The 24655-nt window shown below is 42.7% G+C and overlaps 1 protein-coding gene across 2 annotated transcripts in view; it reads left to right on the top strand.

The window, feature by feature from the left end:
- The window catches only part of LOC129827337 (highly divergent homeobox-like), an 86164-nt gene that overhangs the window by 11602 nt on the left and 49907 nt on the right, over positions 1-24655 (top strand). For both annotated transcript variants that reach the window (XM_055888091.1, XM_055888092.1), the window contains exon 4: positions 2365-3555. In XM_055888091.1, coding sequence (XP_055744066.1) covers positions 2365-3555 — 1191 coding nt within the window. The remainder of the gene's footprint in view (positions 1-2364; positions 3556-24655) is intronic.

The raw sequence follows: 24655 nt of genomic DNA, 5'->3' as shown, positions 1-24655 counted from the left end.
GGGTGATGATGTGTTAACTCTGTGTCTCTCTCCAGACCTGGGTGATGATGTGTTAACTCTGTGTCTCTCTCCAGACCTGGGTGATGATGTGTTAACTCTGTGTCTCTCTCCAGACCTGGGTGATGATGTAGTAGTGTGTCTCTCTCCAGACCTGGGTGATGATGTGTTAACTCTGTGTCTCTCTCCAGACCTGGGTGATGATGTAGTAGTGTGTGTGTCTCTCTCCAGACCTGGGTGATGATGTGTTAACTCTGTGTCTCTCTCCAGACCTGGGTGATGATGTGTTAACTATGTGTCTCTCTCCAGACCTGGGTGATGATGTGTTAACTATGTGTCTCTCTCCAGACCTGGGTGATGATGTGTTAACTCTCTGTCTCTCTCCAGACCTGGGTGATGATGTGTTAACTCTCTGTCTCTCTCCAGACCTGGGTGATGATGTGTTAACTCTGTGTCTCTCTCCAGACCTGGGTGATAATGTGTTAACTATGTGTCTCTCTCCAGACCTGGGTGATGATGTAGTAGTGTGTGTGTCTCTCTCCAGACCTGGGTGATGATGTGTTAACTCTGTGTCTCTCTCCAGACCTGGGTGATGATGTAGTAGTGTGTCTCTCCAGACCTGGGTGATGATGTGGTAACTCTGAGTCTCTCTCCAGACCTGGGTGATGATGTGTTAACTCTGTGTCTCTCTCCAGACCTGGGTGATGATGTGGTAACTCTGTGTCTCTCTCCAGACCTGGGTGATGATGTGGTAACTCTGTGTCTCTCTCCAGACCTGGGTGATGATGTGGTAACTCTGTGTCTCTCTCCAGACCTGGGTGATGATGTGGTAACTCTGTGTCTCTCTCCAGACCTGGGTGATGATGTAGTAACTCTGTGTCTCTCTCCAGACCTGGGTGATGATGTAGTAGTGTGTCTGTCTCTCTCCAGACCTGGGTGATGAGGTGTTAACTCTGTGTCTCTCTCCAGACCTGGGTGATGATGTGGTAGTGTGTCTCTCTCTAGACCTGGGTGATGATGTGTTAACTCTGTGTCTCTCTCCAGACCTGGGTGATGATGTGTTAACTCTGTGTCTCTCTCCAGACCTGGGTGATGATGTGTTAACTATGTGTGTCTCTCCAGACCTGGGTGATGATGTGTTAACTATGTGTCTCTCTCCAGACCTGGGTGATGATGTGGTAACTCTGTGTGTCTCTCCAGACCTGGGTGATGATGTGGTAACTCTGTGTCTCTCTCCAGACCTGGGTGATGATGTGTTAACTATGTGTCTCTCTCCAGACCTGGGTGATGATGTGTTAACTCTGTGTCTCTCTCCAGACCTGGGTGATGATGTAGTAGTGTGTCTGTCTCTCTCCAGACCTGGGTGATGATGTGGTAACTCTGTGTCTCTCTCCAGACCTGGGTGATGATGTGTTAACTATGTGTGTCTCTCCAGACCTGGGTGATGATGTGGTAACTCTGTGTCTCTCCCCAGACCTGGGTGATGATGTGTTAACTATGTGTCTCTCTCCAGACCTGGGTGATGATGTGGTAAATCTGTGTGTCTCTCCAGACCTGGGTGATGATGTGTTAACTCTGTGTCTCTCTCCAGACCTGGGTGATGATGTGTTAACTCTGTGTCTCTCCAGACCTGGGCGATGATGTGTTAACTCTCTGTCTCTCTCCAGACCTGGGTGATGATGTGTTAACTATGTGTCTCTCTCCAGACCTGGGCGATGATGTGTTAACTCTCTGTCTCTCTCCAGACCTGGGTGATGATGTGTTAATTCTGTGTCTCTCTCCAGACCTGGGTGATGATGTGTTAACTCTGTGTGTCTCTCCAGACCTGGGTGATGATGTGGTAACTCTGTGTCTCTCTCCAGACCTGGGTGATGATGTAGTAACTCTGTGTCTCTCCAGACCTGGGTGATGATGTAGTAACTCTGTGTCTCTCTCCAGACCTGGGTGATGATGTGTTAACTCTGTGTCTCTCTCCAGACCTGGGTGATGATGTAGTAACTCTGTGTGTCTCTCCAGACCTGGGTGATGATGTGGTAACTCTGTGTCTCTCTCCAGACCTGGGTGATGATGTGGTAACTATGTGTCTCTCTCCAGACCTGGGTGATGATGTGGTAACTCTGTGTCTCTCTCCAGACCTGGGTGATGATGTGTTAACTCTGTGTCTCTCTCTAGACCTGGGTGATGATGTAGTAACTCTGTGTGTCTCTCCAGACCTGGGTGATGATGTGTTAACTCTGTGTCTCTCTCTAGACCTGGGTGATGATGTAGTAACTCTGTGTGTCTCTCCAGACCTGGGTGATGATGTGTTAACTCTGTGTCTCTCTCTAGACCTGGGTGATGATGTAGTAACTCTGTGTGTCTCTCCAGACCTGGGTGGGGAACAAGAGACGGAAACTGGCCTCGAGGAATGACCAGAATGCGGGCGTATCCCACTCCTTATCCTTATCCAATCACAGCATGGTTGGGGGAGCTCTGTCCAATCACGGCGTGGCTGGGGGAGCTCTGTCCAATCACACACTAGCAGGCGGGGCTTTAGTCGCGGGCGCCATGCTGACAGCAGAGATGGCGGCGGCTCGGAACATCCAGAGAGGCTCCTCCCATCTCCTCGCTTCCTCCTCCTCTTCTTCCTCTTCCTCTCCGCTTAGCTCTGTCAACAACAACAATGATGTCATCCTGACTGGGATTTACTCTCTAGGCTCCGCCTCTAGTTCCCGGCCCACTGTTAAGCCCCTCCCTTCTGACTCTGAGCTGCCTGCACATGTCCATCAAACTCTGCTCAACCAATCACAGTACAGGAGTAACAGTTCTGTCTCCTCCCCTCTCCAGCTCCACTCCAGATTGGGTACCTTGTCACTTCCTCGCTATAAAACCCCCTCCCTCTCCTCTTCCCCCTCCCTCTCCTCACCCCCCTCCTCCTCACCCCCCGGCCCTCCCATCAACAGCCTGTCCAAGAGGGTGGGTTTCCCCACAAGTGAGGCCAGGGCCGGGGGGGCAGCAGGAGGGGGGGTACCTCGGAGCTGGGCTAGACAGTATGGTTCTCTCCAGTCTGGCCCCTGGCCCTCACCCTCCCAGCCCAGGCCTCACTCCAACCACCAGACTCTCCCACCTCATCCCCCCAGGCCCCGGCCCTCCCCCCCTCCTCCCCCCTTCCCTCCCCCTTCAGACCACTCCCCCCGCATTCATCAGGTCTTCAGCCTATCAGAGAGGGGGGAAGGGGAGGGAAAAGGACAAGGACAGCCTTCTGATAGGAGCAGGCTGGAGAAACACAGACAGACTCCCCACCCCTCGGACACTATTGGTTGCCTCTCTATCGCCATGGAGACGGGTGATGAAGAGGATGAGTGGCGGAGGGAGGAAGAGTTATCCAACATGGCTGCCACGGCCCATGGGGACCTCCAGAGAGGCCAGGGGGTGAGGGACAGCCCCAGCAGGGGAGAAGGATCTGGGGAGAGAGTCCTCACATCCCCCTCCCTGGTCCTCAGCAGCTCCAGGCCTGGACCCTACCCTCGGGACAGCTACCCAGTTACTACAACACTACAGACCTCCCCTAGTATACAGGTAGGAGTTACTACTACTACTACTACTACTACTACTACTACTACTACTACTACTACTACTACCCAGTTACTACAACACTACAGATCTCCCCTAGTATACAGGTAGGGTTACTACTACTACTACTACTACTACTACTACTACCCAGTTACTACAACACTACAGATCTCCCCTAGTATACAGGTAGGGTTACTACTACTACTACTACTACTACTACTACTACCCAGTTACTACAACACTACAGATCTCCCCTAGTATACAGGTAGGGTTACTACTACTACTACTACTACTACTACTACTACTACTACTACTACTACTACTACTACTACCCAGTTACTACAACACTACAGACCTCCCCTAGTATACAGGTAGGAGTTACTACTACTACTACTACTACTACTACTACTACTACTACTACTACTACTACTACCCAGTTACTACAACACTACAGACCTCCCCTAGTATACAGGTAGGGGTTAATACTACTACTACTACTACTACTACCCAGTTACTACAACACTACAGACCTCCCCTAGTATACAGGTAGGGGTTACTACTACTACTACTACTACTACCCAGTTACTACAACACTACAGACCTCCCCTAGTTTACAGGTAGGGGTTAATACTACTACTACTACTACTACTACCCAGTTACTACAACACTACAGACCTCCCCTAGTATACAGGTAGGGGTTACTACTACTACTACTACTACTACTACTACTACTACTACTACTACTACTACTACTACCCAGTTACTACAACACTACAGACCTCCCCTAGTATACAGGTAGGGGTTAATACTACTACTACTACTACTACTACTACTACTACTACCCAGTTACTACAACACTACAGACCTCCCCTAGTATACAGGTAGGGTTACTACTACTACTACTACTACTACTACTACTACTACTACCCAGTTACTACAACACTACAGACCTCCCCTAGTATACAGGTAGGGGTTACTACTACTACTACTACTACTACTACTACCCAGTTACTACAACACTACAAATCTCCCCTAGTATACAGGTAGGGTTACTACTACTACTACTACTACTACTACTACTACTACTACTACTACCCAGTTACTACAACACTACAGACCTCCCCTAGTATACAGGTAGGGGTTAATACTACTACTACTACTACTACTACTACTACTACCCAGTTACTACAACACTACAGATCTCCCCTAGTATACAGGTATGGGTTAATACTACTACTACTACTACTACTACTACTACTACTACTACCCAGTTACTACAACACTACAGATCTCCCCTAGTATACAGGTAGGGTTACTACTACTACTACTACTACCCAGTTACTACAACACTACAGACCTCCCCTAGTATACAGGTAGGAGTTACTACTACTACTACTACTACTACTACTACCCAGTTACTACAACACTACAGACCTCCCCTAGTATACAGGTAGGAGTTACTACTACTACTACTACTACTACTACTACTACTACTACTACTACTACCCAGTTACTACAACACTACAGATCTCCCCTAGTATACAGGTAGGGTTACTACTACTACTACTACTACTACTACTACCCAGTTACTACAACACTGCAGACCTCCCCTAGTATACAGGTAGGGGTTAATACTACTACTACTACTACTACTACTACTACTACTACTACCCAGTTACTACAACACTACAGATCTCCCCTAGTATACAGGTAGGGTTACTACTACTACTACTACTACCCAGTTACTACAACACTACAGACCTCCCCTAGTATACAGGTAGGAGTTACTACTACTACTACTACTACTACTACTACCCAGTTACTACAACACTACAGACCTCCCCTAGTATACAGGTAGGAGTTACTACTACTACTACTACTACTACTACTACTACTACTACTACTACTACCCAGTTACTACAACACTACAGATCTCCCCTAGTATACAGGTAGGGTTACTACTACTACTACTACTACTACTACTACTACTACCCAGTTACTACAACACTACAGGCCTCCCCTAGTATACAGGTAGGGTTACTACTACTACTACTACTACTACCCAGTTACTACAACACTACAGACCTCCCCTAGTATACAGGTAGGGGTTACTACTACTACTACTACTACTACTACTACTACTACCCAGTTACTACAACACTACAGACCTCCGCTAGTATACAGGTAGGGTTACTACTACTACTACTACTACTACTACTACTACCCAGTTACTACAACACTACAGATCTCCCCTAGTATACAGGTAGGGTTACTACTACTACTACTACTACTACTACTACTACTACCCAGTTACTACAACACTACAGACCTCCCCTAGTATACAGGTAGGGGTTACTACTACTACTACTACTACTACTACTACCCAGTTACTACAACACTACAAATCTCCCCTAGTATACAGGTAGGGTTACTACTACTACTACTACTACTACTACTACTACTACTACTACTACTACTACCCAGTTACTACAACACTACAGACCTCCCCTAGTATACAGGTAGGGGTTAATACTACTACTACTACTACTACTACTACTACTACCCAGTTACTACAACACTACAGATCTCCCCTAGTATACAGGTATGGGTTAATACTACTACTACTACTACTACTACTACTACTACTACTACCCAGTTACTACAACACTACAGATCTCCCCTAGTATACAGGTAGGGTTACTACTACTACTACTACTACCCAGTTACTACAACACTACAGACCTCCCCTAGTATACAGGTAGGAGTTACTACTACTACTACTACTACTACTACTACCCAGTTACTACAACACTACAGACCTCCCCTAGTATACAGGTAGGAGTTACTACTACTACTACTACTACTACTACTACTACTACTACTACTACTACCCAGTTACTACAACACTACAGATCTCCCCTAGTATACAGGTAGGGTTACTACTACTACTACTACTACTACTACTACCCAGTTACTACAACACTGCAGACCTCCCCTAGTATACAGGTAGGGGTTAATACTACTACTACTACTACTACTACTACTACTACTACTACCCAGTTACTACAACACTACAGATCTCCCCTAGTATACAGGTAGGGTTACTACTACTACTACTACTACCCAGTTACTACAACACTACAGACCTCCCCTAGTATACAGGTAGGAGTTACTACTACTACTACTACTACTACTACTACCCAGTTACTACAACACTACAGACCTCCCCTAGTATACAGGTAGGAGTTACTACTACTACTACTACTACTACTACTACTACTACTACTACTACTACCCAGTTACTACAACACTACAGATCTCCCCTAGTATACAGGTAGGGTTACTACTACTACTACTACTACTACTACTACTACTACCCAGTTACTACAACACTACAGGCCTCCCCTAGTATACAGGTAGGGTTACTACTACTACTACTACTACTACCCAGTTACTACAACACTACAGACCTCCCCTAGTATACAGGTAGGGGTTACTACTACTACTACTACTACTACTACTACTACTACCCAGTTACTACAACACTACAGACCTCCGCTAGTATACAGGTAGGGTTACTACTACTACTACTACTACTACTACTACCCAGTTACTACAACACTACAGATCTCCCCTAGTATACAGGTAGGGTTACTACTACTACTACTACTACTACCCAGTTACTACAACACTACAGACCTCCCCTAGTATACAGGTAGGGGTTAATACTACTACTACTACTACTACTACTACTACTACCCAGTTACTACAACACTACAGACCTCCCCTAGTATACAGGTAGGGGTTACTACTACTACTACTACTACTACTACTACCCAGTTACTACAACACTACAGACCTCCCCTAGTATACAGGTAGGGTTACTACTACTACTACTACTACTACTACTACTACTACTACTACTACTACTACTACCCAGTTACTACAACACTACAGACCTCCCCTAGTATACAGGTAGGGGTTACTACTACTACTACTACTACTACTACTACCCAGTTACTACAACACTACAGATCTCCCCTAGTATACAGGTAGGGTTACTACTACTACTACTACTACTACTACTACTACTACTACTACTACTACCCAGTTACTACAACACTACAGACCTCCCCTAGTATACAGGTAGGGGTTAATACTACTACTACTACTACTACTACTACTACCCAGTTACTACAACACTACAGATCTCCCCTAGTATACAGGTATGGGTTAATACTACTACTACTACTACTACTACTACTACTACCCAGTTACTACAACACTACAGATCTCCCCTAGTATACAGGTAGGGTTACTACTACTACTACTACTACACAGTTACTACAACACTACAGACCTCCCCTAGTATACAGGTAGGGGTTAATACTACTACTACTACTACTACTACTACTACCCAGTTACTACAACACTACAGACCTCCCCTAGTATACAGGTAGGAGTTACTACTACTACTACTACTACTACTACTACTACTACTACCCAGTTACTACAACACTACAGATCTCCCCTAGTATACAGGTAGGGTTACTACTACTACTACTACTACTACTACTACCCAGTTACTACAACACTACAGACCTCCCCTAGTATACAGGTAGGGGTTAATACTACTACTACTACTACTACTACTACTACTACTACTACTACTACTACCCAGTTACTACAACACTACAGATCTCCCCTAGTATACAGGTAGGGTTACTACTACTACTACTACTACTACTACTACTACTACCCAGTTACTACAACACTACAGGCCTCCCCTAGTATACAGGTAGGGTTACTACTACTACTACTACTACTACCCAGTTACTACAACACTACAGACCTCCCCTAGTATACAGGTAGGGGTTACTACTACTACTACTACTACTACTACCCAGTTACTACAACACTACAGACCTCCGCTAGTATACAGGTAGGGTTACTACTACTACTACTACTACTACTACTACCCAGTTACTACAACACTACAGATCTCCCCTAGTATACAGGTAGGGTTACTACTACTACTACTACTACTACTACTACCCAGTTACTACAACACTACAGACCTCCCCTAGTATACAGGTAGGGGTTAATACTACTACTACTACTACTACTACTACTACTACCCAGTTACTACAACACTACAGATCTCCCCTAGTATACAGGTAGGGTTACTACTACTACTACTACTACTACTCAGTTACTACAACACTACAGACCTCCCCTAGTATACAGGTAGGGGTTACTACTACTACTACTACTACTACTACTACCCAGTTACAACAACACTACAGACCTCCCCTAGTATACAGGTAGGGTTACTACTACTACTACTACTACTACTACTACTACTACCCAGTTACTACAACACTACAGATCTCCCCTAGTATACAGGTAGGGTTACTACTACTACTACTACTACTACTACTACCCAGTTACTACAACACTACAGACCTCCCCTAGTATACAGGTAGGGGTTAATACTACTACTACTACTACCCAGTTACTACAACACTACAGATCGCCCCTAGTATACAGGTAGGGTTACTACTACTACTACTACTACTACTACTACTACTACTACTACTACTACTACTACTACTACCCAGTTACGACAACACTACAGACCTCCCCTAGTATACAGGTAGGGTTACTACTACTACTACTACTACTACTACCCAGTTACTACAACACTACAGACCTCCCCTAGTATACAGGTAGGGTTACTACTACTACTACTACTACTACTACTACCCAGTTACTACAACACTACAGATCTCCCCTAGTATACAGGTAGGGTTACTACTACTACTACTACTACTACTACTACCCAGTTACTACAACACTACAGACCTCCCCTAGTATACAGGTAGGGGTTAATACTACTACTACTACTACTACTACCCAGTTACTACAACACTACAGACCTCCCCTAGTATACAGGTAGGGGTTAATACTACTACTACTACTACCCAGTTACTACAACACTACAGATCTCCCCTAGTATACAGGTAGGGTTACTACTACTACTACTACTACTACTACTACTACTACTACCCAGTTACTACAACACTACAGATCTCCCCTAGTATACAGGTAGGGTTACTACTACTACTACTACTACTACTACTACTACCCAGTTACTACAACACTACAGACCTCCCCTAGTATACAGGTAGGGTTACTACTACTACTACTACTACTACTACTACCCAGTTACTACAACACTACAGATCTCCCCTAGTATACAGGTAGGGTTACTACTACTACTACTACTACTACTACTACTACCCAGTTACTACAACACTACAGACCTCCCCTAGTATACAGGTAGGGGTTAATACTACTACTACTACTACCCAGTTACTACAACACTACAGATCTCCCCTAGTATACAGGTAGGGTTATACAGGTAGGGTTTTCTACTACTACTACTACTACTACTACTACTACCCAGTTACTACAACACTACAGACCTCCCCTAGTATACAGGTAGGGGTTAATACTACTACTACTACTACCCAGGTACTACAACACTACAGACCTCCCCTAGTATACAGGTAGGGTTACTACTACTACTACTACTACTACTACTACTACTACTACTACTACCCAGTTACTACAACACTACAGACCTCCCCTAGTATACAGGTAGGGTTACTACTACTACTACTACTACTACTACTACTACTACCCAGTTACTACAACACTTCAGACCTCCCCTAGTATACAGGTAGGGTTAGTACTACTACTACTACTACTACTACTACTACTACTACTACTACTACTACTACTACTACCCAGTTACTACAACACTACAGACCTCCCCTAGTATACAGGTAGGGTTACTACCACTACTACTACTACTGCTACTACTACTAGCCAGTTACTACAACACTTCAGACCTCCCCTAGTATACCGGTAGGGTTACTACTACTACTACTACTACTACTACTACTACTACTACTACTACTACTACTACCCAGTTACTACAACTCTACAGACCTCACCTAGTATACAGGTAGGGGTTAATACTACTACTACTACTACTACTACTACCCAGTTACTACAACACTACAGACCTCCCCTAGTATACAGGTAGGGGTTAATACTACTACTACTACTACTACTACTACTACTACCCAGTTACTACAACACTACAGACCTCCCCTAGTATACAGGTAGGGGTTACAACTACTTCTACTACTACTACTACTACTACTACTACTACTACTACTACTACCCAGTTACTACAACACTTCAGACCTCCCCTAGTATACCGGTAGGGTTACTACTACTACTACTACTACTACTACTACTACTACTACTACTACTACTACTACTACTACTGCTACTACTACCCAGTTACTACAACACTACAGACCTCCCCTAGTATACAGGTAGGGTTACTACTACTACTACTACTACTACTACCCAGTTACTACAACACTACAGACCTCCCCTAGTATACAGGTAGGGTTACTACTACTACTACTACTATTACTACTACCCAGTTACTACAACACTACAGACCTCCCCTAGTATACAGGTAGGGGTTAATACTACTACTACTACTACTACTACTACCCAGTTACTACAACACTACAGACCTCCCCTAGTATACAGGTAGGGGTTAATACTACTACTACTACTACTACTACTACCCAGTTACTACAACACTACAGACCTCCCCTAGTATACAGGTAGGGGTTAATACTACTACTACTACTACTACTACTACTACCCAGTTACTACAACACTACAGACCTCCCCTAGTATACAGGTAGGGTTACTACTACTACTACTACTACCCAGTTACTACAACACTACAGACCTCACCTAGTATACATGTAGGGGTTAATACTACTACTACTACTACTACTACTACCCAGTTACTACAACACTACAGACCTCCCCTAGTATACAGGTAGGGGTTAATACTACTACTACTACTACTACCCAGTTACTACAACACTACAGATCTCCCCTAGTATACAGGTAGGGTTACTACTACTACTACTACTACTACTACTACTACTACTACCCAGTTACTACAACACTACAGATATCCCCTAGTATACAGGTAGGGTTACTACTACTACTACTACTACTACTACTACTACTACCCAGTTACTACAACACTACAGACCTCCCCCAGTATACAGGTAGGGTTTTCTACTACTACTACTACTACTACTACTACCCAGTTACTACAACACTACAGACCTCCCCTAGTATACAGGTAGGGGTTAATACTACTACTACTACTACCCAGTTACTACAACACTACAGACCTCCCCTAGTATACAGGTAGGGTTAGTACTACTACTTCTACTACTACTACTACTACTACTACTACTACTACTACCCAGTTACTACAACACTACAGACCTCCCCTAGTATACAGGTAGGGTTACTACTACTACTACTACTAACGCTACTACTACTACCCAGTTACTACAACACTTCAGACCTCCCCTAGTATACCGGTAGGGTTACTACTACTACTACTACTACTACTACTACTACTACTACCCAGTTACTACAACTCTACAGACCTCACCTAGTATACAGGTAGGGGTTAATACTACTACTACTACTACTACTACTACCCAGTTACTACAACACTACAGATCTCCCCTATTATACAGGTAGGGTTACTACAACTACTACTACTCCTACTACTACTACCCAGTTACTACAACACTACAGATCTCCCCTATTATACAGGTAGGGTTACTACTACTACTACTACTAATACTACTACTACTACCCAGTTACTTCAACACTACAGACCTCCCCTAGTATACAGGTAGGGGTTAATACTATTACTACTACTAATACTACTACCCAGTTACTACAACACTACAGATCTCCCCTAGTATACAGGTAGGGTTACTACTACTACTACTACTACTACTACTACTACCCAGTTACTACAACACTACAGATCTCCCCTAGTATACAGGTAGGGTTACTACTACTACTACTACTACTACTACCCAGTTACTACAACAATACAGACCTCCCCTAGTATACAGGTAGGGTTACTACTACTACTACTACTACTACTACCCAGTTACTACAACACTACAGACCTCCCCTAGTATACAGGTAGGGGTTACTACTACTACTACTACTACTACTACTACCCAGTTACTACAACACTACAGATCTCCCCTAGTATACAGGTAGGGTTACTACTACTACTACTACTACTACTACTACTACTACTACTACTACTACTACTACTACTACCCAGTTACTACAACACTACAGACCTCCCCTAGTATACAGGTAGGGGTTACTCCTACTACTACTACTACTACTACTACCCAGTTACTACAACACTACAGACCTCCCCTAGTATACAGGTAGGGTTACTACTACTACTACTACTACTACTACTACTACTACTACCCAGTTACTACAACACTACAGACCTCCCCTAGTATACAGGTAGGGGTTACTACTACTACTACTACTACTACTACTACTACCCAGTTACTACAACACTACAGATCTCCCCTAGTATACAGGTAGGGTTACTACTACTACTACTACTACTACTACTACTACTACTACTACTACTACTACTACTACCCAGTTACTACAACACTACAGACCTCCCCTAGTATACAGGTAGGGGTTAATACTACTACTACTACTACTACTACTACTACTACTACTACTACTACCCAGTTACTACAACACTACAGATCTCCCCTAGTATACAGGTATGGGTTAATACTACTACTACTACTACTACTACTACTACTACCCAGTTACTACAACACTACAGATCTCCCCTAGTATACAGGTAGGGTTACTACTACTACTACTACTACCCAGTTACTACAACACTACAGACCTCCCCTAGTATACAGGTAGGAGTTACTACTACTACTACTACTACTACTACTACTACTACTACTACCCAGTTACTACAACACTACAGACCTCCCCTAGTATACAGGTAGGAGTTACTACTACTACTACTACTACTACTACTACTACTACTACTACCCAGTTACTACAACACTACAGATCTCCCCTAGTATACAGGTAGGGTTACTACTACTACTACTACTACCCAGTTACTACAACACTACAGACCTCCCCTAGTATACAGGTAGGGGTTAATACTACTACTACTACTACTACCCAGTTACTACAACACTACAGATCTCCCCTAGTATACAGGTAGGGTTACTACTACTACTACTACTACTACTACTACTACTACTACTACTACTACTACTACTACCCAGTTACTACAACACTACAGATATCCCCTAGTATACAGGTAGGGTTACTACTACTACTACTACTACTACTACTACTACTACCCAGTTACTACAACACTACAGACCTCCCCCAGTATACAGGTAGGGTTTTCTACTACTACTACTACTACTACTACTACCCAGTTACTACAACACTACAGACCTCCCCTAGTATACAGGTAGGGGTTAATACTACTACTACTACTACCCAGTTACTACAACACTACAGACCTCCCCTAGTATACAGGTAGGGTTAGTACTACTACTTCTACTACTACTACTACTACTACTACTACTACTACTACCCAGTTACTACAACACTACAGACCTCCCCTAGTATACAGGTAGGGTTACTACTACTACTACTACTAACGCTACTACTACTACCCAGTTACTACAACACTTCAGACCTCCCCTAGTATACCGGTAGGGTTACTACTACTACTACTACTACTACTACTACTACTACTACTACTACTACTACTACTACCCAGTTACTACAACTCTACAGACCTCACCTAGTATACAGGTAGGGGTTAATACTACTACTACTACTACTACTACTACCCAGTTACTACAACACTACAGATCTCCCCTATTATACAGGTAGGGTTACTACAACTACTACTACTCCTACTACTACTACCCAGTTACTACAACACTACAGATCTCCCCTAGTATACAGGTAGGGTTACTACTACTACTACTACTAATACTACTACTACTACCCAGTTACTTCAACACTACAGACCTCCCCTAGTATACAGGTAGGGGTTAATACTATTACTACTACTAATACTACTACCCAGTTACTACAACACTACAGATCTCCCCTAGTATACAGGTAGGGTTACTACTACTACTACTACTACTACTACTACTACCCAGTTACTACAACACTACAGATCTCCCCTAGTATACAGGTAGGGTTACTACTACTACTACTACTACTACTACCCAGTTACTACAACAATACAGACCTCCCCTAGTATACAGGTAGGGTTACTACTACTACTACTACTACTACTACCCAGTTACTACAACACTACAGACCTCCCCTAGTATACAGGTAGGGGTTACTACTACTACTACTACTACTACTACTACCCAGTTACTACAACACTACAGATCTCCCCTAGTATACAGGTAGGGTTACTACTACTACTACTACTACTACTACTACTACTACTACTACTACTACTACCCAGTTACTACAACACTACAGACCTCCCCTAGTATACAGGTAGGGGTTACTACTACTACTACTACTACTACTACTACCCAGTTACTACAACACTACAGACCTCCCCTAGTATACAGGTAGGGTTACTACTACTACTACTACTACTACTACTACTACTACTACCCAGTTACTACAACACTACAGACCTCCCCTAGTATACAGGTAGGGGTTACTACTACTACTACTACTACTACTACTACTACTACCCAGTTACTACAACACTACAGATCTCCCCTAGTATACAGGTAGGGTTACTACTACTACTACTACTACTACTACTACTACTACTACTACTACTACTACTACTACCCAGTTACTACAACACTACAGACCTCCCCTAGTATACAGGTAGGGGTTAATACTACTACTACTACTACTACTACTACTACTACTACCCAGTTACTACAACACTACAGATCTCCCCTAGTATACAGGTATGGGTTAATACTACTACTACTACTACTACTACTACTACTACCCAGTTACTACAACACTACAGATCTCCCCTAGTATACAGGTAGGGTTACTACTACTACTACTACTACCCAGTTACTACAACACTACAGACCTCCCCTAGTATACAGGTAGGAGTTACTACTACTACTACTACTACTACTACTACTACTACTACTACCCAGTTACTACAACACTACAGACCTCCCCTAGTATACAGGTAGGAGTTACTACTACTACTACTACTACTACTACTACTACTACTACTACTACTACCCAGTTACTACAACACTACAGATCTCCCCTAGTATACAGGTAGGGTTACTACTACTACTACTACTACTACTACTACCCAGTTACTACAACACTACAGACCTCCCCTAGTATACAGGTAGGGGTTAATACTACTACTACTACTACTACTACTACTACTACTACTACTACCCAGTTACTACAACACTACAGATCTCCCCTAGTATACAGGTAGGGTTACTACTACTACTACTACTACTACTACTACTACTACTACTACCCAGTTACTACAACACTACAGGCCTCCCCTAGTATACAGGTAGGGTTACTACTACTACTACTACTACTACCCAGTTACTACAACACTACAGACCTCCCCTAGTATACAGGTAGGGGTTACTACTACTACTACTACTACTACTACTACTACTACTACTACCCAGTTACTACAACACTACAGACCTCCGCTAGTATACAGGTAGGGTTACTACTACTACTACTACTACTACTACTACCCAGTTACTACAACACTACAGATCTCCCCTAGTATACAGGTAGGGTTACTACTACTACTACTACTACTACTACTACTACCCAGTTACTACAACACTACAGACCTCCCCTAGTATACAGGTAGGGGTTAATACTACTACTACTACTACTACTACTACTACCCAGTTACTACAACACTACAGACCTCCCCTAGTATACAGGTAGGGGTTACTACTACTACTACTACTACCCAGTTACTACAACACTACAGACCTCCCCTAGTATACAGGTAGGGTTACTACTACTACTACTACTACTACTACTACTACTACTACTACCCAGTTACTACAACACTACAGACCTCCCCTAGTATACAGGTAGGGGTTACTACTACTACTACTACTACTACTACTACCCAGTTACTACAACACTACAGATCTCCCCTAGTATACAGGTAGGGTTACTACTACTACTACTACTACTACTACTACTACTACCCAGTTACTACAACACTACAGACCTCCCCTAGTATACAGGTAGGGGTTAATACTACTACTACTACTACTACTACTACTACCCAGTTACTACAACACTACAGATCTCCCCTAGGATACAGGTATGGGTTAATACTACTACTACTACTACTACTACTACTACTACCCAGTTACTACAACACTACAGATCTCCCCTAGTATACAGGTAGGGTTACTACTACTACTACTACTGCCCAGTTACTACAACACTACAGACCTCCCCTAGTATACAGGTAGGAGTTACTACTACTACTACTACTACTACCCAGTTACTACAACACTACAGACCTCCCCTAGTATACAGGTAGGAGTTACTACTACTACTACTACTACTACTACTACTACTACTACTACCCAGTTACTACAACACTACAGATCTCCCCTAGTATACAGGTAGGGTTACTACTACTACTACTACTACTACTACTACTACCCAGTTATTACAACACTACAGACCTCCCCTAGTATACAGGTAGGGGTTAATACTACTACTACTACTACTACTACTACTACTGCTACTACTACCCAGTTACTACAACACTACAGAACTCCCCTAGTATACAGGTAGGGTTACTACTACTACTACTACTACTACTACTACTACTACTACTACCCAGTTACTACAACACTACAGGCCTCCCCTAGTATACAGGTAGGGTTACTACTACTACTACTACTACTACCCAGTTACTACAACACTACAGACCTCCCCTAGTATACAGGTAGGGGTTACTACTACTACTACTACTACTACTACTACTACTACTACCCAGTTACTACAACACTACAGACCTCCGCTAGTATACAGGTAGGGTTACTACTACTACTACTACTACTACTACTACCCAGTTACTACACCACTACAGATCTCCCCTAGTATACAGGTAGGGTTACTACTACTACTACTACTACTACTACTACTACCCAGTTACTACAACACTACAGACCTCCCCTAGTATACAGGTAGGGGTTAATACTACTACTACTACTACTACTACTACTACCCAGTTACTACAACACTACAGATCTCCCCTAGTATACAGGTAGGGTTACTACTACTACTACTACTACTACTCAGTTACTACAACACTACAGACCTCCCCTAGTATACAGGTAGGGGTTACTACTACTACTACTACTACTACTACTACTACTACCCAGTTACTACAACACTACAGACCTCCCCTAGTATACAGGTAGGGTTACTACTACTACTACTACTACTACTACTACTACTACTACTACTACTACTACTACCCAGTTACTACAACACTACAGATCTCCCCTAGTATACAGGTAGGGTTACTACTACTACTACTACTACTACTACTACCCAGTTACTACAAAACTTCAGACCTCCCCTAGTATACAGGTAGGGTTACTACTACTACTACTACTACTACTACTACTACTACTACTACTACTACTACCCAGTTACGACAACACTACAGACCTCCCCTAGTATACAGGTAGGGTTACTACTACTACTACTACTACTACTACCCAGTTACTACAACACTACAGACCTCCCCTAGTATACAGGTAGGGTTACTACTACTACTACTACTACTACTACTACCCAGTTACTACAACACTACAGATCTCCCCTAGTATACAGGTAGGGTTACTACTACTACTACTACTACTACTACTACCCAGTTACTACAACACTACAGACCTCCCCTAGTATACAGGTAGGGGTTAATACTACTACTACTACTACTACTACCCAGTTACTACAACACTACAGACCTCCCCTAGTATACAGGTAGGGGTTAATACTACTACTACTACTACCCAGTTACTACAACACTACAGATCTCCCCTAGTATACAGGTAGGGTTACTACTACTACTACTACTACTACTACTACTACTACTACTACTACTACTACTACTACTACTACCCAGTTACTACAACACTACAGATCTCCCCTAGTATACAGGTAGGGTTACTACTACTACTACTACTACTACTACTACCCAGTTACTACAAAACTTCAGACCTCCCCTAGTATACAGGTAGGGTTACTACTACTACTACTACTACTACTACTACTACTACTACTACTACTACCCAGTTACGACAACACTACAGACCTCCCCTAGTATACAGGTAGGGTTACTACTACTACTACTACTACTACTACCCAGTTACTACAACACTACAGACCTCCCCTAGTATACAGGTAGGGTTACTACTACTACTACTACTACTACTACTACCCAGTTACTACAACACTACAGATCTCCCCTAGTATACAGGTAGGGTTACTACTACTACTACTACTACTACTACTACCCAGTTACTACAACACTACAGACCTCCCCTAGTATACAGGTAGGGGTTAATACTACTACTACTACTACTACTACCCAGTTACTACAACACTACAGACCTCCCCTAGTATACAGGTAGGGGTTAATACTACTACTACTACTACCCAGTTACTACAACACTACAGATCTCCCCTAGTATACAGGTAGGGTTACTACTACTACTACTACTACTACTACTACTACTACTACTACTACTACTACTACTACTACTACTACCCAGTTACTACAACACTACAGATCTCCCCTAGTATACAGGTAGGGTTACTACTACTACTACTACTACTACTACTACTACTACCCAGTTACTACAACACTACAGACCTCCCCTAGTATACAGGTAGGGTTTTCTACTACTACTACTACTACTACTACTACTACCCAGTTACTACAACACTACAGACCTCCCCTAGTATACAGGTAGGGGTTAATACTACTACTACTACTACCCAGGTACTACAACACTACAGACCTCCCCTAGTATACAGGTAGGGTTACTACTACTACTACTACTACTACTACTACTACTACTACTACTACTACTACTACCCAGTTACTACAACACTACAGACCTCCCCTAGTATACAGGTAGGGTTACTACTACTACTACTACTACTACTACTACTACTACTACTACTACTACCCAGTTACTACAACACTTCAGACCTCCCCTAGTATACAGGTAGGGTTAGTACTACTACTACTACTACTACTACTACTACTACTACTACTACTACTACCCAGTTACTACAACACTACAGACCTCCCCTAGTATACAGGTAGGGTTACTACCACTACTACTACTACTGCTACTACTACTAGCCAGTTACTACAACACTTCAGACCTCCCCTAGTATACCGGTAGGGTTACTACTACTACTACTACTACTACTACTACTACTACTACTACCACCCAGTTACTACAACTCTACAGACCTCACCTAGTATACAGGTAGGGGTTAATACTACTACTACTACTACTACTACTACCCAGTTACTACAACACTACAGACCTCCCCTAGTATACAGGTAGGGGTTAATACTACTACTACTACTACTACTACTACTACTACCCAGTTACTACAACACTACAGACCTCCCCTAGTATACAGGTAGGGGTTACAACTACTTCTACTACTACTACTACTACTACTACTACTACTACTACTACTACCCAGTTACTACAACACTTCAGACCTCCCCTAGTATACCGGTAGGGTTACTACTACTACTACTACTACTACTACTACTACTACTACTACTACTGCTACTACTACCCAGTTACTACAACACTACAGACCTCCCCTAGTATACAGGTAGGGTTACTACTACTACTACTACTACTACTACCCAGTTACTACAACACTACAGATCTCCCCTAGTATACAGGTATGGGTTAATACTACTACTACTACTACTACTACTACTACTACTACTACCCAGTTACTACAACACTACAGATCTCCCCTAGTATACAGGTAGGGTTACTACTACTACTACTACTACCCAGTTACTACAACACTACAGACCTCCCCTAGTATACAGGTAGGAGTTACTACTACTACTACTACTACTACTACTACCCAGTTACTACAACACTACAGACCTCCCCTAGTATACAGGTAGGAGTTACTACTACTACTACTACTACTACTACTACTACTACTACCCAGTTACTACAACACTACAGATCTCCCCTAGTATACAGGTAGGGTTACTACTACTACTACTACTACCCAGTTACTACAACACTACAGACCTCCCCTAGTATACAGGTAGGGGTTAATACTACTACTACTACTACTACTACTACTACTACCCAGTTACTACAACACTACAGACCTCCCCTAGTATACAGGTAGGGGTTAATACTACTACTACTACTACTACTACTACCCAGTTACTACAACACTACAGACCTCCCCTAGTATACAGGTAGGGTTACTACTACTACTACTACTACCCAGTTACTACAACACTACAGACCTCACCTAGTATACATGTAGGGGTTAATACTACTACTACTACTACTACTACTACTACTACCCAGTTACTACAACACTACAGACCTCCCCTAGTATACAGGTAGGGGTTAATACTACTACTACTACTACTACCCAGTTACTACAACACTACAGATCTCCCCTAGTATACAGGTAGGGTTACTACTACTACTACTACTACTACTACTACTACTACTACTACCCAGTTACTACAACACTACAGATATCCCCTAGTATACAGGTAGGGTTACTACTACTACTAATACTACTACTACTACTACTACCCAGTTACTACAACACTACAGACCTCCCCCAGTATACAGGTAGGGTTTTCTACTACTACTACTACTACTACTACTACCCAGTTACTACAACACTACAGACCTCCCCTAGTATACAGGTAGGGGTTAATACTACTACTACTACTACCCAGTTACTACAACACTACAGACCTCCCCTAGTATACAGGTAGGGTTAGTACTACTACTTCTACTACTACTACTACTACTACTACTACTACCCAGTTACTACAACACTACAGACCTCCCCTAGTATACAGGTAGGGTTACTACTACTACTACTACTACTGCTACTACTACTACCCAGTTACTACAACACTTCAGACCTCCCCTAGTATACCGGTAGGGTTACTACTACTACTACTACTACTACCACTACTACTACTACTACTACTACTACTACTACTACTACTACCCAGTTACTACAACTCTACAGACCTCACCTAGTATACAGGTAGGGGTTAATACTACTACTACTACTACTACCCAGTTACTACAACACTACAGACCTCCCCTAGTATACAGGTAGGGGTTAATACTACTACTACTACTACTACTACTACTACTACTACCCAGTTACTACAAAACTACAGACCTCCCCTAGTATACAGGTAGGGGTTACAACTACTACTACTACTACTACTACTACTACTACTACTACTACTACCCAGTTACTACAACACTACAGATCTCCCCTAGTATACAGGTAGGGTTACTACTACTACTACTACTACTACTACTACTACTACTACTACTACCCAGATACTACAACACTACAGACCTCCCCTAGTATACAGGTAGGGGTTAATACTACTACTACTACTACTACTACTACCCAGTTACTACAACACTACAGATCTCCCCTATTATACAGGTAGGGTTACTACAACTACTACTACTACTACTACTACTACTACCCAGTTACTACAACACTACAGATCTCCCCTAGTATACAGGTAGGGTTACTACTACTACTACTACTAATACTACTACTACTACCCAGTTACTACAACACTACAGACCTCCCCTAGTATACAGGTAGGGGTTAATACTATTACTACTACTAATACTACTACCCAGTTACTACAACACTACAGATCTCCCCTAGTATACAGGTAGGGTTACTACTACTACTACTACTACTACTACTACCCAGTTACTACAACACTACAGATCTCCCCTAGTATACAGGTAGGGTTACTACTACTACTACTACTACTACTACCCAGTTACTACAACAATACAGACCTCCCCTAGTATACAGGTAGGGTTACTACTACTACTACTACTACTACTACTACTACTACTACTACCCAGTTACTACAACACTACAGATCTCCCCTAGTATACAGGTAGAGTTACTACTACTACTACTACTACTACTACCCAGTTACTACAACACTACAGATCTCCCCTAGTATAGAGGTATGGTTACTACTACTACTACTACTACTACTACTACTACCCAGTTACTACAACACTACAGACCTCCCCTGGTATACAGGTAGCGGTTAATACTACTACTACTACTACTACTACCCAGTTACTACAACACTACAGACCTCCCCTAGTATACAGGTAGGGTTACTACCACTACTACTACTACTGCTACTACTACTAGCCAGTTACTACAACACTTCAGACCTCCCCTAGTATACCGGTAGGGTTACTACTACTACTACTACTACTACTACTACTACTACTACTACTACTACTACTACTACTACCACCCAGTTACTACAACTCTACAGACCTCACCTAGTATACAGGTAGGGGTTAATACTACTACTACTACTACTACTACTACCCAGTTACTACAACACTACAGACCTCCCCTAGTATACAGGTAGGGGTTAATACTACTACTACTACTACTACACTACTACTACCCAGTTACTACAACACTACAGACCTCCCCTAGTATACAGGTAGGGGTTACAACTACTTCTACTACTACTACTACTACTACTACTACTACTACTACTACTACTACTACCCAGTTACTACAACACTTCAGACCTCCCCTAGTATACCGGTAGGGTTACTACTACTACTACTACTACTACTACTACTACTACTACTACTACTACTACTGCTACTACTACCCAGTTACTACACCACTACAGACCTCCCCTAGTATACAGGTAGGGTTACTACTACTACTACTACTACTACTACCCAGTTACTACAACACTACAGACCTCCCCTAGTATACAGGTAGGGTTACTACTACTACTACTACTATTACTACTACCCAGTTACTACAACACTACAGACCTCCCCTAGTATACAGGTAGGGGTTAATACTACTACTACTACTACTACTACTACCCAGTTACTACAACACTACAGACCTCCCCTAGTATACAGGTAGGGGTTAATACTACTACTACTACTACTACTACTACTACCCAGTTACTACAACACTACAGACCTCCCCTAGTATACAGGTAGGGGTTAATACTACTACTACTACTACTACTACTACCCAGTTACTACAACACTACAGACCTCCCCTAGTATACAGGTAGGGTTACTACTACTACTACTACTACCCAGTTACTACAACACTACAGACCTCACCTAGTATACATGTAGGGGTTAATACTACTACTACTACTACTACTACTACTACCCAGTTACTACAACACTACAGACCTCCCCTAGTATACAGGTAGGGGTTAATACTACTACTACTACTACTACCCAGTTACTACAACACTACAGATCTCCCCTAGTATACAGGTAGGGTTACTACTACTACTACTACTACTACTACTACTACTACTACTACCCAGTTACTACAACACTACAGATATCCCCTAGTATACAGGTAGGGTTACTACTACTACTACTACTACTACTACTACTACTACCCAGTTACTACAACACTACAGACCTCCCCCAGTATACAGGTAGGGTTTTCTACTACTACTACTACTACTACTACTACTACTACTACCCAGTTACTACAACACTACAGACCTCCCCTAGTATACAGGTAGGGGTTAATACTACTACTACTACTACCCAGTTACTACAACACTACAGACCTCCCCTAGTATACAGGTAGGGTTAGTACTACTACTTCTACCTATACTACTACTACTACTACTACCCAGTTACTACAACACTACAGACCTCCCCTAGTATACAGGTAGGGTTACTACTACTACTACTACTACTGCTACCACTAC

Source organism: Salvelinus fontinalis, chromosome 29 (assembly GCF_029448725.1).
Source record: "Salvelinus fontinalis isolate EN_2023a chromosome 29, ASM2944872v1, whole genome shotgun sequence".
NCBI lineage: Eukaryota > Metazoa > Chordata > Actinopteri > Salmoniformes > Salmonidae > Salvelinus > Salvelinus fontinalis.
The sequence above is the reverse complement of the archived record's forward strand: the minus strand, read 5'-3'. Positions and strand labels throughout refer to the sequence as shown.